This window comes from Scomber japonicus, chromosome 2 (genome assembly GCF_027409825.1).
Source record: "Scomber japonicus isolate fScoJap1 chromosome 2, fScoJap1.pri, whole genome shotgun sequence".
Taxonomy (NCBI): domain Eukaryota; kingdom Metazoa; phylum Chordata; class Actinopteri; order Scombriformes; family Scombridae; genus Scomber; species Scomber japonicus.
This window is the reverse complement of record NC_070579.1, coordinates 12,461,939-12,479,330: the sequence shown is the minus strand read 5'-3', so window position 1 is coordinate 12,479,330 and position 17,392 is coordinate 12,461,939. Positions and strand designations below refer to the sequence as shown.

Genomic DNA, 17,392 nt, shown 5'->3' with positions numbered 1-17,392 from the left:
CACCTGTAAAACTCACTAATTAACACATTTTATCATGTTTGTTCCATTTGTACACAAACCAAAGTGTAAAAACTGCAATTTGAGGTTTTTATTGGGATTATTTACGATGGAGCCAGGCTAATTGTTTCTAGTCTTTCTGCTAAGCTAAGCAGCTGCTGGCTTTAGCTTCATATTTTCCACACAGACATAAGAGTGATGTAGGAGACTCCATAAAGTCACTGCTTATGGAAATGCTGAGCTAAGCTAACCGGCTGCTGTTTGTAACTTTATATTTACTGTAAATACATGAAAGAGGTTTCATTCATATCATCTACGCTTGTTCATGTTTTAACATCTTGGAACCATGTTGGAAATAATCTTTGTTTGTGTCTGTATCCATAAATAAATCATACTTTATCTATCTCTCTGTGCTCATTTGAAAGACGTCATGACATAAGCCAAACAGTACACAGATGAGTGTTTGAAATAATTTATAGGGATAATGTGGATTCAGGGCCGCTGTACAAAATTGAAAAACAATTACATTCCTTAATTAATATTTTTGGCACTTATAATGAAGTAGCAGAGTGTTAACAGAAATGATTTTTGAATGAAGAAGCCAGAATTTAGGCACCTCATGTATAACATACTTTAACAAGAAACTCCAAATCCCTACAGATGAAAGCAAAGAAGCATTCATCTGTAGCTGACACTGACCTTTGACCTGTTGAGGTGAGCTGAAGTAAATTTTCCCTTTGAAGACCGACATCACTTTATCACGTAAAAGTAAGCAAACACTTTTCATGTATGGTTGTAGAGCCTGAAACAGTTTTTTAATACAACCGATCACAAAACTGGAAATCACTGCGCGGATGAAAATCAAATCAATCTTTCAAGTCTTTCATTTGTTAATTTTATTTCCTGCTGATAAAAACACAGTCTCAGCACCTCAGCCGTCGAGCACCAATCAAACCGGAGCTTTCCTGCAGCGTCACCATGGTGATAAATGTGGTGGTTGGGCCACGTGGCTCTGGAACAAAGTCATCCGATCGAGCAGCGTTAGCGGGATATCTCTGATGACTGAAGGCAGGTCTTCATGCTGTAACGGATAGATGACCACGTTCAGGGCCGAGCGGTCAAATGTGAATCTGAGAGAGAGAGAGAGAGAGAGAGAGAGAGAGGAAGAGAAGAAGAGAGAGAGAAGTTAATTACTATTTGCACTTAATGTTTGACGTACAGTATTTGCTCTGCTTCATATATTACTGACTTCTCCTGAAGAGTTTTCTGCAGGGTCCGACAAGCCACCAAGGTGCCGCCCATAAACATGTGGCACACCATGACATTGCGGCAACGCTCCATGAAGGTTTCTACAGCTGACGGGTCGAAGGTGCCGCTACGCGAGATAAGGCAGAAACGTTCCAGGCGAGAGCAGCAGGACAGAGCCTCGAAGAAAGACGCGGTGGCGTTCAGGTGCGGCTGCTCTAACCTAAAACACACAGACACACACAGAAACACGATGTTAAACATGAATGAAAAGGAAAGAAGATGTTAAAACTACTATGTTAAACTACTGTCCTATATGTTGTAGTCCATCTAAGCCACCTCTTATCACAGAAAATGAGTCCTTTAGTAATGAAAAAAGAACACTACACTGCACTGTAATTTCCCAGCTTGGGATCAATAAAGTCTGTCTATCTATCTATCTATCTGTCTATCTATCTATCTGTCTATCTATCTAAAAAACTACTTTGAATGAAGGATTTATAATGAAAATCCACCTATTTTATGCATTCATTGATTCTGACTCTAAAGCCAAACTCTGCTCTGATTAAAACAAGTAATGAACTGACAGTAACTGCAGTATCACCTAAAGACACATTTAAAAAAGACTGCTACTACTATGTGGTTGTGTTGGTGTAACAGTAAATATAAATAGTCTAACCTGAGCTCCCTCAGCTGTGTGCACTGTCTAAGTGCGTCCAGCAAGGCGGGGGTGTAGTTCATGGTTTTTAGGCATCCCAAGTTGGCAAGGGATAATACCTGTAGGTCTTTGCAATGCCTGGCCAACTGTACCAGCCCTGTCCCCCTAAGCACCCCAGGGAGCCCGGCCAGGGTCAGACGATGTAATCGAGAGAACCCTTCAAGCGCGGCTAAGTGTGTGTCGCCAACTCCTCGAGCCCACGCGCACATGCCACGAGGTTCCACGCTTGCACGTGCACAAGGCTCGAGCCGAGGCAGTGCGGAGACAAAACCCGGACCAATGAGCTCTAAGGTCTCTAAGAAAGGGCAGCCGGCTAAGAGGTGGGTGAGCCCCGAGGTGCTGTCCCCTGACAACGAAGGCTCTGAATCGGGCTTGTAGTTCTGGACCCCGACGCGAGGAGTCCTCTTTAACCCCAGGAACAACAAAGAAGAGGAGGGGGAGCAGTTCTTTGTAGAGCACTGATGTGTGTTTACGCCATCCGACAGGGCGCACGCAGGCAGAGTGAGAGAGCGCAGGTGTCTCAGTTTGGCCAAGCTAGCACAGAGATGAGTATCCCCGCCTAGCCCGGATGTGTTGTCGTGGTGATAGTGCGTGTGCATCAGATTCAGGTGTTTAAGTTTGCAACAGGTAGTTGCCAGCCGGCTTATAGTCGCAGCCACCAGCTGATCGTCCACACTCCTGCACTCTGAGTAAAGAACGTGGTTGATCCCGCTGAGGTTAAGGCTGGTTAGTTGTGTAGCATCTTTGACTCCTCCCTCCAGCAGCGACTCGAACACCTGTGGCCAGAACGCCGGGCAGCGGCTGAAGCTGAGGTGTTTGGGGCTGTTGCCCTCCAGAGCTCGCTTTAGTGACAAAGAATCCAGCCAGGACCGAGGAAGCTGCAAGGCCTCCAGGTCACCACGTTGACCCAAGCTCCGGGCCAAGGAGGGAGCGGCGGGCCAGTGGGCCGGGTTTGGGCCGGGAATCGACACGAGGAAAACTCGGAGACGCTCTGGAACGTGAACACTGAACACAGCTAGGTAGAGCAGAAGCAAAGTCTGGTTTACCTATGGGAATAAAAACACAGATACACAAATTAAAGACTGCATAGTACTACCATGTATATTACAGATATACACTATAGGGAGAGATTACACCAACACATTTACTAATAAACTCACCTCTCCTGGGGCCAGTCTGGCGCTGAACTCCTCCAGCTGTTTGTAATGCGGCACGCTGCTCTGACCCATCATTAACTGACAGCAAACACCGACACCGTCTCTGGTTACGTCTGAGATGTCAAACTGCAGCATCAGCCTACGATACAGAGATGGGAACAAACACTGAAGCTCTAAAACAGTGACATAGTTGGGGATCAGCAAGCAGCGCTAATGTGTATGCATACACCTGAGATGTGAAGTGTCATCAGTGCTGTGTTACTTAGCCCTAAAAATGGCTTTCATCATGTATCAACTAGCACTCCTTTATACCCCCCCCCCCCACACACACACACACATAGGAGATTAACCTTTCAGAAGTATTATTGTGTATCCTTAAGTTGCATTAGTAATTCATTTACAGGATGAAGCGCTCTATATCACTCATCGTATCAAATGAGTGATTTTTGGCCACAGGTCTGAAGTGAATAGGCATTTTACTTTCTTACGTACGATCTGAGTAATCCTACAGATCCTTACTTGCGAAGTTGGGCGCAGCACGGCACAACACCGTAACTGGGCGTCATCAGTGTCTGCCTGAGCTCTGACAGGCGGCTCAGCGTATCCACAGCCTCTGAACTCAGCTGACCGGAGTTGAAGCTTGACGTCACATCGATGGCCAGCGATCTGAGTAGAGTGAGGGAGGAAAGGAGACGGGAGAGGCGAACGGAGGAGAGGCGACAGCCGGTGACATCGAGGTGCGTCACTGCCCTGCAGCGATAAAGTTTCTCTACGGTGGAGCCGTTGAGCCAATAGACGCCATTTAGGCTGAGAGACTGCACGTGATTGGCTAGCTCATTTACTAGATGTCGCATTAATAGATCATCAACCTGAAGAAATAAAAGGAAGAAATAGTAGTATTTATAATGTTGTCTGTGCTGTTAACGCTTACATCAGGGGTGTCAAACATGCAGCCCGTGGGCCAGAACCGGCCCGCCGAGGGGTGCAATCCGGCCCACTTTCCTTCCTGTGTTCTTTTCCTTCCTGCCATTGGTCCTTCCTACCTTCCTATTTTCCTTTCTTCATTCCTTCCTTCCTTTCATCTGTCCTTCCTCCCTTTCTTCCTTCTGTCCTTTCTTCCTTTCTTCCTTCTGTCCTTCCTTCCTCCCTTCCTTCCTTCCTTCCTTCTGTCCTTCCTCCTTTTCTTCCTTTTGTCCTTACTTCCTTCCATCTGTCCTTCCTCCCTTTCTTCCTTTCTTCTTTCCTTCCATCTGTCTATACTTTCTTCCCTCCTTCCTTTTGCCTGTATTTCCTTCCTTCCCTTCTTATTTCCTTCCTTTCTTCCTTCTTTCCTTCCATCTGTCCTTCCTCCCTTCCTTTCTTCCTTCCTTCTGTTCTTCCTTCCTTCTTTCTTTCCTACCTTTCTACCCTCCTTCCTTTTGCCTGTCTTTCCTTCCTTCCTTCCCTTCTTATTTCCTTATTTCCTTCCTTCCTTCCTTCCATCTTTTTAATGATTCGGCCCACATGAGATCAAATTGGTCTGTATGTGGCCCTTGAATGAAGTCATAAAACTGAATTTTGAACCACAGATCTGTTTAGAAAGCATCAATAGTCCATCTGATATGATTAAATCTTGATTAATGTTTCAGAGAGCAGAGAGAGTGTATGTTTTAGGTTTTACAGCACTCATTTATGGAGAAAAAACAGCTACTATCACACTTTGCCATGTCCTATTTTACCTAAAACATGAAAATATAACATAGCAATAATGATTTAAATGTATTATATTGAAACTAAAAATGGAACAGTGGGATTTATTGTATAACTATTAGAGCCATCAGTCTTTACTGCTACATCATAAAAAGAAATCCTCATAACTACTATCTTATTAAAACTATTAACTATTCATTTAACAAGAAGCCATGTCAATAGATATGGATATTTGATCTAACCAGTATGTATGGGTGAAAGAAATGTATTTAAAATGTAGTGGAAGTTCAAATGTTCTCAGCAGCTTTACCGTGTACTCCTCAGAGAAGCTGACATGTGAGAGCAGCGCCTTGTCGTAGCACAGCATCTGTAACTTGTGGCAGACCTGTGACACGTTCATCAGCAGGTCACACACTGGAACGTGGCGGAGGATGCACAGCAGGATCTCATCGGACAAATCGGCCATTCCCACCGAGGCAGAGGCCATCGAGTCCTTGTCCCATACAGCCTGAGACCAACAAGAAACAGGGTGAGGTTTAGATGTTTTTAGACCGTCTGTGCACTCAATGAGCAAAGAAAACGCCAAAAAAACAGAATTATTGCCAAAATGATACAAAGCAAAGTTTAATCATTTGCTACATTAAGAGAACACAGATATTTGTTATACATAGTAATATTGCCATATAAAATTACATGTGCTGTGATAAATCGTTTTAGCCATATCACGTCATGTTAAATAAACTACCCAGTTTTAGTTAGACACTAGTAGAAAGCATAGTGACAGCACTAGTGTCTCGGCCTGCAAATTAGTATTTTTGTTCATTATGAGTATAATTTAGACATACTGAAAAAATTAGACCACAAACACACACGTTTACACACTGTTTAGTCACATTAACCAAACTTGGTTGAAATCAATTAACTGAAATTTGTACAAAGCCTTTAGCATTAACTTTTTTTTTTACATTTAAAATTTGAGTAGAATAAAAAAAACTAGAAACAGCTGGATTTTAAAATGACCCAGAAGTCTATCTGTGATTGTCTTGAGCCCTTTTTGTTAGACCAAGTTAAAACCTGATCATCCCTGCATTTATCTCTCTGTATATGAATGTCAAAATGTTATATTAGAGATTTCAGTGTTTAATTCAAGTTATATGGTTGTCCTGGTGGCCATCTGCCCACTACATCAATGGAAAGTGGGGTCCAGGGACCCCCGGAGGTCCTTATTTGGGTTCCAGTGGCTCCCCAACAAAAAAGGGGAATAATATATTTTCACTACAATATTCCATCCACAGGTCTGGGTATCGGTACTCAATACCTTTTAAGGTACCAACTGACATAAATCAATACCAAGTAGTATTGAAACATCTCACTGAGATTGATCCTTCTTGCACCCAGAGTTAGAATATATGACTGTTTAGATTTGTATAGACGTGCTAAAAGCCGATCAACGCAGGTGTTCTTTGATTTAATGTAAATGAATTAAATGAATTTTCTTACCGCCTTATTTATTTATTCATTTTTAACCAAAACGGTCTGTTGTAGTGGGGTTTCTACTTTTTTACATGGCTGATGTGGTCATTTATTAAATTTGAAGATGTGCAATGTGTCTTATAATGTCTTCATTTATTTATTTGTACTATGAATGTCAATTTTACTTGCTTTGACCTTTGTGTGAGTCAGTATGGGCGGGGCCACACAGGGTGTCAGTGTGCACATCTGTCCTTATCTGTTGTCTCCATCACAGCCCAATGTGTGTTTTTATTGTGTGTTTTTTTGTTTTGTGTAATGTCTGGTGGATTGTACAACTAAATTGTCCCCTGGGATAAATAAAATGATCCAAATCTGAATCACTATCCTCCCCATAGTTTTTTTTTTTTTAACATGAAACCCCTGCTGAATGGTTTGAACCATCAGACAACCCGATATCATTTATTACCCCCAAATCTGACTTCCAAAATGCTGGATTAAATGGGCCTTGGTTGAGATTTGCAATCATCCCTCTGACCCATCCAATCTAACACCAACCAGTCAGTATCAGTGGTAATTTAATGTGACTCTTGAAAGAAAACAAAATTAGCATTTATGTTACTTTAAGGCTTTACTTTTCACAGTGTCTATTAAATACCTTAATTTAATTAAACAATAGATAAAGATATGCACAATCATAACTCCATTTTTCTTCTTGAATATAGTTTTTAGAAATGAGTCATTAATCCTTTTAAGCACCAAATAACTTTGACTCCTGTGAAACAAAAGAAGACCCAGAATACATTAATTATGGTTACGCATTTAAGAGAAAACAGCTTTAGCAGCATTAGCTACTTTAAACTCAGCTCATCGTTATCAGACCGGTAAAGTATCTGTGGAGGATTGTCTGTTCACCCACCTGCACTATCGGTCGATCCATGTCATCGAAAATCCCAGGAATAATCCCACTCATGATTCACCGATGTTTTATTTGTTCATTCATGTTTCTGAGGACTGCAGGCTGCTGGACGCCCCACCGTCAGCTGCACGGAGGAAGATAGCTGCAACACACTGACGGAAGTATTTCAGTGATGGATTCACTTCCGGCGTGGAGTTTTTTTTTCATTGAATATGTTAAAAAATTACGTTTTCATCATTTTAACAGCAAGAATACATGTCAGGAAATGATATGCTGAACACAAGACTACCATAAAGAAATACAGAAGACCAAACATAAAATAAAATAATATAAATAAATAACTTTGATGTCCCTTCTCCACTCAAAATGTGCTTAGACTTACTTCAGTTTGATGTTTGAGCTTCATTGTGTAGAATTTAGTTTATTTATTTATTCCAACATGTAAAAATAACAGAATAAAATAATATAAATAAATAACTTTAAAGCCCCTCTCCACTCAAAATGTGCAAGACTTACTTCAGTTGGATGTTTGAGCTTCATTGTGCAGAATTTAGTTTGTTTATTCAAACATGTTAAAATAACACACAAAAAAAATAGGCGGTGAAATATAACTAAAAGAGAAAAGACAGCTTTTTTAGATAAACAATATTATAATAATCATTCAGTGTTCAAAAGGGTGTTGGATGAAGGAACTTTTCCAGTCCTACCCCATTTTTTCTGTTTTCCTCTACCTCTAATAATCAAATCAAGACCAAAAAAACATTCAAAACAACACAAGACAATAAAGAAAAACTATTTGTTCATCCTTTCTATATCTGTCCAAAGTGTTATTTTTAAAGATCTGTTTAAACTTACTTAACGTACATGTTTTCATTTCTTCAGTACTGTTGTTCCACAGATTAACTCCTTTTGTTGTCATACAAAAATGTTGAATTTGTCCTCACTTATTGGTTTTTGAACATGGATATTCCTCCGAGATCGAATTGAAACAACCCTTGGATACTGTTTGGTATCTGTTGGTTTTTTACTCTGTCGTTTTGAAGTCAACCAGATCCTTAAACTTTTATGCTTTTAGGTTGATGGAGACTGGGTTTGTTGGTTCTCCATAAGAATGAGGTATGTGCAGAGTTTGACTGTGTGCTCATAGAAAATCTGAGACCTACATGCATGATTTATAAATAGTCTGGAGCCAATCACGGTCCAATATGCAACTTATAAAAGTATGAATCCTCCAGTGCACAAACACTTAGAATGGGCTTTACATAAACACATGTTTTAGTGGATGGGAACTTTAACATAGCTATGATAATTTAACTTTTACCTTAGTATTAATTTAGTTGTTAACATGAGACATTGTGATAAAGTGGGTGAAACACACACCAGTATGGGGGGTTTATTTTATTTAGTTAAATGTTTGGTTTATTATTCACATGTTTTATTCTTGTTTTAGTTTATGCAGATTAAGCTGTGAATGATGTGTGGTGAACAGTGTTGACTGATACAAGCAGCATTATTACGCAACAGTTGGTAAAAAGGAGAGGACACCCCAGCAGTAGATGTGGTTCTGCCTAATAGAGTGGAGGGTCTATTTAAGGGATGAGATGGAGATTTAGAGGCTGAATTCAGAGGATGTATATGTGTGCAATGATCATGCCTTAGTTTGTATATCTTTAGTTAAGCCAGTTACATTTTGATTGATTGTTTTCTTTTCATTTTATGTTGTTTCACTGGACTGAATAAAGAGTCTGAGTCAGCCTACAACCTAGTTACTCTGTTCAGGCTACATCATCACAGGCATGATTAAAAAAGGTTTAATTTAAAGGTCGTTCCCCACTCAAGATTTTTTTATTTTTTTACTTTGAGGCAGCTGTAAAAAGCTGCAAAGTTTTGCTCCTTTAAATCAAGTTGAATTAATCCACATCAGGTTTTATTGACAGCATTTACAATGTGTTAACAAGTGAGCAGTGGAGCCTTTAAATGGTCCTTGAGGGCCGCCTTGTGGACAAATAAAATATCCTGTTTCAGTGGGTTCATTCCTGCGTCACCACCTGTTCAGCTCAGGATCATTTGGTTAAATAGCAGTTAAAGCATCAGTAAATCAGTAAGGGACATCAGGAATGGCTATATCCAGTTTTCCAGCTTCATGCTCTGTGGCAGTCAGTGTGCTGCTGATAGTTCACCACATCAAAGTGAGTTGCTTCATCAACTTTATTGGATTTATTTCATCTCTGTGTCAAGAAGTTTAAAGAATATTACTGTTGTTGTTCATTTGTATTGCCTGTTAAAATCCATAACTTGGATTGTTTTAATAATTATAATATAATTATTTCATTTATATAGCACCTTTAAAAAACAACTTTGATACAGAACAGATAAAGCAAAGACATACAACACAGAGTAATTAAGCCAACATTAATAAGATGAGAGTCAATGAAATATAGTAAGGAGATGACACAAACTTAAATGAATGAATAGACAGTAACAATTAACAAACAACATCCCTTAAAACTAGTCTGTAGAAATGAGTTTTAAGTGATTTAAAAGATATATTTCCTCAGGCGGGTCGTTCCAAAGCCGAGGGGCCCTGATGGTGAAAGCACGATCACCTTTAGATTTCAGCCTCGACCTTAGAACAGATAGAGACCTCACCCCACCTGATGATCTCAGACTGTGGGCCAGCTCATGCAGGGTCAACAGGTTAATGCACTCTCTGTTCATAATTTTCATTTAATTCATTTAATGCATGTGGATTAATTTAGTTTCAGCTAAGAGGTCTTAGTGCACTAGCTTTGCTTTTATAATAGAGTAAGCTCTCTCTGTGCTTAATATGCTACTGTTGTCTGATAGTCTCTGTTCAGTGTGGTAGTTTCATGTCGCTGGAACAATTGTAAATGTCATAATTTGTATAATAATTAATGCAGGTTATTCCTACTCTTTATTATGTTGCAGAAACTGTCAGTTCACAGGTAATTATATGAACCTATTCCATTACTGAGTGGCTTTCATTATATGTGTGGTAGTTAATAAAGCACCATTTGAGGATATCTTCTTCTATATGTGGTGATTGCAAATGCATGTAAACAACTGCATTGATGGATTATTTAATAAATAGGAGAACCAAAACCTTCTCTTTCACAAACTGAACAAAATTAATTCAATTATCTATACAACATTTCAAACTTTTACTGCAGTATATGCTTTTTTTATTCTCATTTTCATACATGTTGCTTATTGTTCACAGGAGGTAGAGCGGGTAGAGCGGGTCGTCCACTAACACCAGCTCTTCCTCATCATGTGTCCATGTGTCCTTGAGCAAGATACTAAAGGAGGTATGATCCAACTCAACTGGATCATTCCTCCAATAATAATAATAATTATAATAAGTAGTGAAATAAAGAGTGATGAGGACTAAATTACTTTCAGCAATCACATTATAACATTATTAATGGCTTCATTCTATTAAAATGATCTAGTAAATCCATGACAGCGACACAGTTGACATTTCAAACGTCATCGACTTAAAAAAATTGCATCTGTGCATTTTCTTCTGTCTTAAAACAACAGTCAGGTGCAGTCAGGTTGTTCTTGTCATAATCAGTCCCTTCATAATGCACTTTCAATGTAAACGAAAGGGCACAAAATCAGTCCCGTGTACATGCAAAAAACGGATTTAAAAGCTTCAGCCGTCTTGCCCCGGTTGTGTAACATGTGGGCAAGAACCACCAGGCTGAGAAACAGCTCATTTCCTGCTGCTGTAAGACTGATAAACTATGAGCCACACTGATTCTGCTACTCTTTACCATCAATTTGACATGCTGTGATGTGTCTTGGTCTGTGAGATTTTATTTACACTGCATGGCTCACTTCATTTACTTATTGAGCAGATGTTTATGATATATTATTATAATCACCTAGACTTGAGTACAGCATTTCATCCTCTTTCATGTATCTTTCTGGCTGTAATAATAGATCCTCAATCCCAAATTAGTCAAATCAAGTAGATATCTTTCAGTGTTAGTCTTTTTAGTGCCAAAGTCACCATCACTATACTTCCAAAACAGTTAATTTGATGCTAAAAATACTGTAAATGTGACAGACAGATCAACTTAAGACTGCTTTAGCCTCATTTAAGCTTCAGATAAACACTTAAATGTTATACAATGGATTTTGGCCTACCTCACTTACATTGGAAGCACATTTGGAGATCTTTTAAAACCTATTTCAGGGTTCATATGGACACCTGAATGTTGTTTTAAGAGACTTGAAATATTCTAAACATATCCTTTAATGATGGCTGAATCCTACCTTTTAACCTTTACATACTGTACAGGGTCTAATTTGACCCATTTTTGCATTTAAGGGGGGGAAGACAGCTGAAAATGTGATGACTTCTCTTAAATGTGACAGTTTAACTTTCTGAAAAGTGTTGTGTGTGTGCCACTGTTACTCATTTTGACTCCTATTTATTCAAAAGGCACCATTAAAAAAGTTTTACATCCATCATTCATTGAAAGTGTTCTCCAGTGTTATGTAACCAAGGCCTATCAACATAAAATAGATTAATGATGTGGCTCTGAAGTTATGTATGAAGACTAATTATGAACAGTAGGTGAGGGTTAATCCATGACCCTGGTACTGTGTGTAATGGAGCATAAACATTAAATATTAGTTCCAGCTGCAGTTTTGATTCTGTGACAAATCAAGATGTCTGGTTATAAAGCCCCTTTTCACAGCAGCAGCATTAGATAACCCTCCTACATGCCACATCTAATATTTGTCATATTTTCACTTCTAAATCTGTAGTTGAATGTAGTCTGTGCAACATGTGGTCATCTACTAGCACAAAGATTGAAGTCTTTGGTTGATACAGTCACAGGCTGATTAAATATTTGGATTAAGCAGAACAAACAAAAAAGGTCAGACTGGAATCTCAGACATGTGCGCTTTATTGGGTTGTTGTGTACACCAGAGGCGAGAAGCCCCATGCACAAACCTTCATACAAGGTAGAAGCTTTGTCCTTTGCATAATGACAAAAACAAACTGGACCGAGTATTTTTTAAGGCTGAAAGTACAAAAACAAAACAGTTCAGATTACATAATTTACATATTAAGCAATACTACAGGTCTGTTGGGCAGTGGGCCCACCAGAGAATAAACCTTCATAGAGGCAAATAAGGTGGTGAACAAAGACATCTGGAATGACCTACACAAACACGACAATGGACATCATGTTCCTCACATTCACACCGCCTGGGACGCTCTGGACTTCCTGCAGAGTTTCTCCCCATCAGGGGGCATGGTGCCATAGCCATAGTGATGAGGGAAGAATGGGAAGAGGTGTTGTAGGCTCAGCATACACCAGTGTGTTGGTGTAGGCATGTATGCAGAGCCAGTCGTTTGGGTTTATAGCAGTGTGTGTTTGGGGAGAGGGACTGACAGTCTATTTAGAAGCACTTCCTGTGGACAATGCTGGGGCCGGACTCATCGTACTCCTGCTTGCTGATCCACATCTGCTGGAAGGTGGACAGGGAAGCCAGGATGGAGCCACCAATCCATACAGAGTACTTCCTCTCTGGGGGAGCAATGATCTGAAGGGAGAGATTTGAAAAGGTTTTAATAAAAGTTCTTGAATTTTGTTATTGTAGTATAGTAGTAGATTTGGTACTGCAGTAACCCTGTTTGTCCACTGTGTGGCAGTAGCAGTAAAGAGCTTTCTGGAACATGTTTTGCATCCTTGCCTTGAGTAGGATTACAAGTGTGAGTAATGAAGTGGGGCTTTACCTTGATCTTCATGGTGGTGGGTGCCAGTGCAGTGATTTCCTTCTGCATACGGTCAGCGATGCCAGGGTACATTGTGGTACCTCCAGACAGCACAGTGTTAGCGTACAGGTCCTTACGGATGTCAACGTCGCACTTCATGATGCTGTTGAAGGTGGTTTCATGGATACCGCAAGACTCCATACCTGTGAGCAAGGAGAAAGGTCAGTTATAGTTTGTGATAACGTTACATACACTTTGCTGCTACACCCAGTGTGTGCAGTGTTAGCTTAGTTTTCTCTAGCTTTACTTACCAAGGAAAGAGGGCTGGAAGAGGGCCTCTGGGCAACGGAACCTCTCGTTTCCAATGGTGATGACCTGTCCGTCGGGCAGCTCGTAGCTCTTCTCCAGGGATGAAGAGGAAGCAGCAGTGCCCATTTCTTGTTCAAAGTCCAGTGCAACATAACAGAGCTTCTCCTTGATGTCACGCACGATTTCACGCTCAGCTGTGAGACAATACATTTTATGTCATTTTAAGTTTTTCCACAGCTTTAAATGTTAGCTTACTTTTAATTAGGATCTGTATCCTCACCTGTGGTGGTGAAGCTGTAACCCCTCTCAGTCAGGATCTTCATGAGGTAGTCTGTGAGGTCCCTGCCAGCCAGGTCCAACCTGAGGATGGCGTGGGGCAGGGCGTAGCCTTCATAGATGGGCACTGTGTGGGTCACACCATCACCAGAGTCCATGACAATACCAGTGGTACGACCAGAGGCATACAGGGACAGCACAGCCTGGATGGCTACATACATGGCGGGAGTGTTGAAGGTCTCAAACATGATCTGTAGGAGAGGGAGATGAAAGATGAGTCATTGGATCAATGAGTCAGAGTGAGCTAGTATGGGTTAGTGGTGTCAAATCAAGAAAGGCACACCACAGCACACTGGCCTGTTAAGTATACACACCCACCAACTAGTCATTACAAAACTCTATAGTAGTCTCTTTAGTCACGTTGTCTGGTGGAGCAGGTTGCTACACTCATCCTGTACAACTGTTACATCATGCAGTCAACAGTGTAGTTAGGAAATCCTCATCCTGTTAACAAATCTAACAGAAGCCTAAAACCATGCTGCAACTAATCATTGCATCACAGTGCTGCGAGATAGACACCTGAAGCATCCGCAGAGATCAGAGATGAGTTCAGGACAGAGGAAACCTGGAGATTGAAGGAGCAGGAGGGAAATTGACAGATTTGAGCAGAAGAAGAAATGCCTGAGCCCTGCAGATGAAGCAAGTCCTGATTAAGAGGATTTATCATTGTATCAGCCTTCATTTTTACCTGGGTCATCTTTTCCCTGTTAGCCTTGGGGTTGAGGGGGGCTTCTGTGAGCAGGACTGGGTGCTCCTCAGGGGCAACCCTAAGCTCATTGTAGAAGGTGTGATGCCAGATCTTCTCCATGTCATCCCAGTTGGTGACAATACCGTGCTCAATGGGGTACTTCAGGGTCAGGATACCCCTTTTGCTCTGTGCCTCATCTCCAACATAGCTGTCCTTCTGGCCCATGCCAACCATCACACCCTAAAGAAGCAGACAGGAGTGTGTTAATAAATTTAAAATTGAGGATATTATGTAAAATCTTAAGTGTTTAAAAATGTTAAATTTAAAAGTGATGAAGTTGTACCTGATGCCTGGGACGTCCAACAATGGAGGGGAAGACAGCACGTGGAGCATCATCTCCTGCAAAGCCAGCTTTGCACATACCGGATCCATTGTCAACAACGAGGGCGGCGATTTCGTCTTCCATTTCTGGAAATAGAGAGGGAGAAGAAAAAGGAATTAGGATATTGTTTAAAAACAGATGCTCTGTGCCAAGTTATGTGTTACATCTGGCAAACATCAACTTGACTCAAAGGCAGCCTTGTTATTATGTGGACTGGACGCTGGATGTCGCAGTGGCGCAAGATCCAGTCCTAAAAATCCAGAGCTGAGAAACAAAAGGCGGTTTCTCCCTCTCGGTCTGGCAATTTCCATATAAGGCAAAAGTGAGAGCAGCTTAGAGACAGTGGCAGCCCGGCCCGGGAAGCCTCAATGGCACCGACAGCCCCGGCCACTCCCTTCAACCGGGATCATCTTAACTTAACGTTTCACAGCATGTTCACACGTGAAAAAGGGCATGCCGTTTTTGGGGAGGTGTCTGAATGAACTTTCAGATCATTTCCTGAAATGTCAATTATCTCCATCATCAGGTGTGTAACATTACCAGTCCTCCTTATGTCGTGACTACAATACTAATAAAAAGGTTATATATGGAGGTGGAGGAAAAGACAACTTCTAATTCAAATGGATTCAGAGCTGCAGGTCACTATCACAGCAATGTTTTAACACATTTCTGCACAATTTATAGTCTTTAAATGCACGTCATTTAATCTGCTCTCATCCATCTGTGTCTGTGTGTAATCGGAGACACCGGAGCCAAAGCAGAGATGCTTACATGTAAAACGAGAAGGTCAAGCTTTTTTAACGCAGTCTGATTTGTTTAAACTTAAGTGAGAACACCAGAAGGAGCAGCTGGGGTTATTTCACACGGTCTATTCATTAATTGATAAATAAAACAATTTTAAAACAAAAAAGGTGCAACAATATGCCAACATTTAAATCACATTAAAAACCAGCGTCAACTGTAACACGATATAAAAACAAGAGGCATTTAAATTTTAAATATATCCGTTAATGAATGAGACGTTAGAACACTGAGGAATCACACCAACGGTAGCTTTTAACTTGAAGCAACAGAAAACGTCTCATATTATAACTTAAAAACATACACACATACAAAATAAACCAGCTAAAATACGAAAAATAACAAATGTACTTTAGAATATGACCCGGAAAAAAAACGCCATTCCACAAATTCTCTTACCTGTGTAAGGTAGGGTTGTCGGCTTACGACTGAGGCTGAGCGCTACACTCCCGTAGGGTTTGGTGTCTGAACCTGACTGCAATGGAGGCCGGTAAGTCTCAGGGTTTTATGTGAGCTCGTGCTGCAGCCCCTTTCCAAATAAGGAGATCTTTCCGTACGGCGGCCTCTGATTGGTCCAGCCGCATCCACTGGGTGTGGCGCATGCAGATAACAGCTCTGCACTGTGACAAGACAAGGAGGGTTAAGAAGCAACATGAAAACTAACCTATATACTATCAAAAATGATCGATTTGTGTTATTTGTTCAATAAAGCATTTGTGAAAAAACTCTCTCCTCATCATTATTATGGTTACAGTGTTGATGATTTATATGTGTTTCAACAAAATTTAGAACTTGTGCTGCAAAACTCAAGCAAAGTCCTTGAGTAGCTAGATGCAGAGTTAAAATGCGTTTTTTTGATACATCTGATATTAGCACATTGAGCACATTTTGATGTAATCCTTTCTGCAGCATAATTGTTTTAATCCCTGACATCATCTACCTTAAAATGGGGCCTGTATCTTTGTATTCTCATATCTGTGGACTGGAGGGAGTGCAAAACAGACAAACAAATCCATAATTCATCTAGTTTTAATTGAGGGACATAATAAGAAGATATATAACACTTGGACTGAATTGAAGACAGTGCTAATGCATTTATTGCACAACAAAATCTTCTCACTCATGCCAGATACTCATGGTTTATGCCAGGGCGTGGGGTGATTACAATCTCAGGGTCACTGACAGCACTGTTAACACCTCTGACTGACACTTCGGCCCTGGCATACCAGTGTTACCCACACCACACGCACACACACACACACACACACACGCACGCACACACACACACACACACGCAGATCAGAGTGACAGTGATCCTTCTGGTAAAGCTTGAAGTATGTTGACAGCAAACTCTCAGCAAGCTGTAAATCTCTTATCTCTCATCACTTCCCTGGTAATGCGTAAAGTGAGAGCAAGGGGCAGATTAACCTTGCTTGCTGCAATAATAATAAGAGTTGTAATGGTCAGGTGTTTCATTTCCGGACCATACCTATATTTGGTAAAAATGATATGACGAGGCAGATTATAAAATGATTATTCAGGAATGTGACTCATGGTGAAATGGATATACACACCTGCACATGCACACGCCCAGATATGTCATATGGCACAACTCACCGTGCATCTCTAACCTGAAATATTTGTTCAGGATGTGACGTTTATCTTTAAAGAGATGGACGTGGAATTCATCATGCAAAGCTGATCTTTTAAGTTGACCACAGACTAAGTGGGTGGGTCAGGGTGCTGTTTTAACTCAATAAGGGCACCGGACAAAGACTCATAAACTTACACAAGGAATTCATACTGTGGCCCTATGTGCTCCTAATAAGGATATATGGGAGCCAACTCCTCAAAAGAGACAGGAAGTAGGTTTCACAGAGCATCACTTCTGCAGATGCATGCAGGAAGTGACCACACAGA

At 40.8% G+C, this 17,392-nt stretch overlaps 2 protein-coding genes across 2 annotated transcripts; both read right to left on the bottom strand.

Moving 5' to 3' along the window:
- Window positions 1-592: 592 nt before the first annotated feature.
- On the bottom strand, window positions 593-7,325 carry fbxl18 (F-box and leucine-rich repeat protein 18). The gene is made up of 7 exons (XM_053337359.1): window positions 7,196-7,325; window positions 5,117-5,314; window positions 3,637-3,986; window positions 3,121-3,256; window positions 1,922-3,006; window positions 1,247-1,465; window positions 593-1,127 (listed from the first exon to the last, which is right to left on the bottom strand). The coding sequence occupies exons 1-7, from the start codon at window positions 7,247-7,249 to the stop codon at window positions 971-973; spliced, it is 2,199 nt and encodes a 732-aa protein (XP_053193334.1). The 5' UTR covers window positions 7,250-7,325; the 3' UTR covers window positions 593-970.
- A 4,798-nt stretch (window positions 7,326-12,123) lies between these two features.
- actb1 (actin, beta 1) lies at window positions 12,124-15,945 on the bottom strand. The gene is made up of 7 exons (XM_053337525.1): window positions 15,872-15,945; window positions 14,633-14,757; window positions 14,290-14,529; window positions 13,546-13,792; window positions 13,268-13,459; window positions 12,978-13,159; window positions 12,124-12,784 (listed from the first exon to the last, which is right to left on the bottom strand). Exons 2-7 carry the CDS (start codon window positions 14,753-14,755, stop codon window positions 12,641-12,643), a joined length of 1,128 nt encoding a protein of 375 aa, XP_053193500.1. The 5' UTR covers window positions 14,756-14,757; window positions 15,872-15,945; the 3' UTR covers window positions 12,124-12,640.
- Window positions 15,946-17,392: the final 1,447 nt, after the last annotated feature.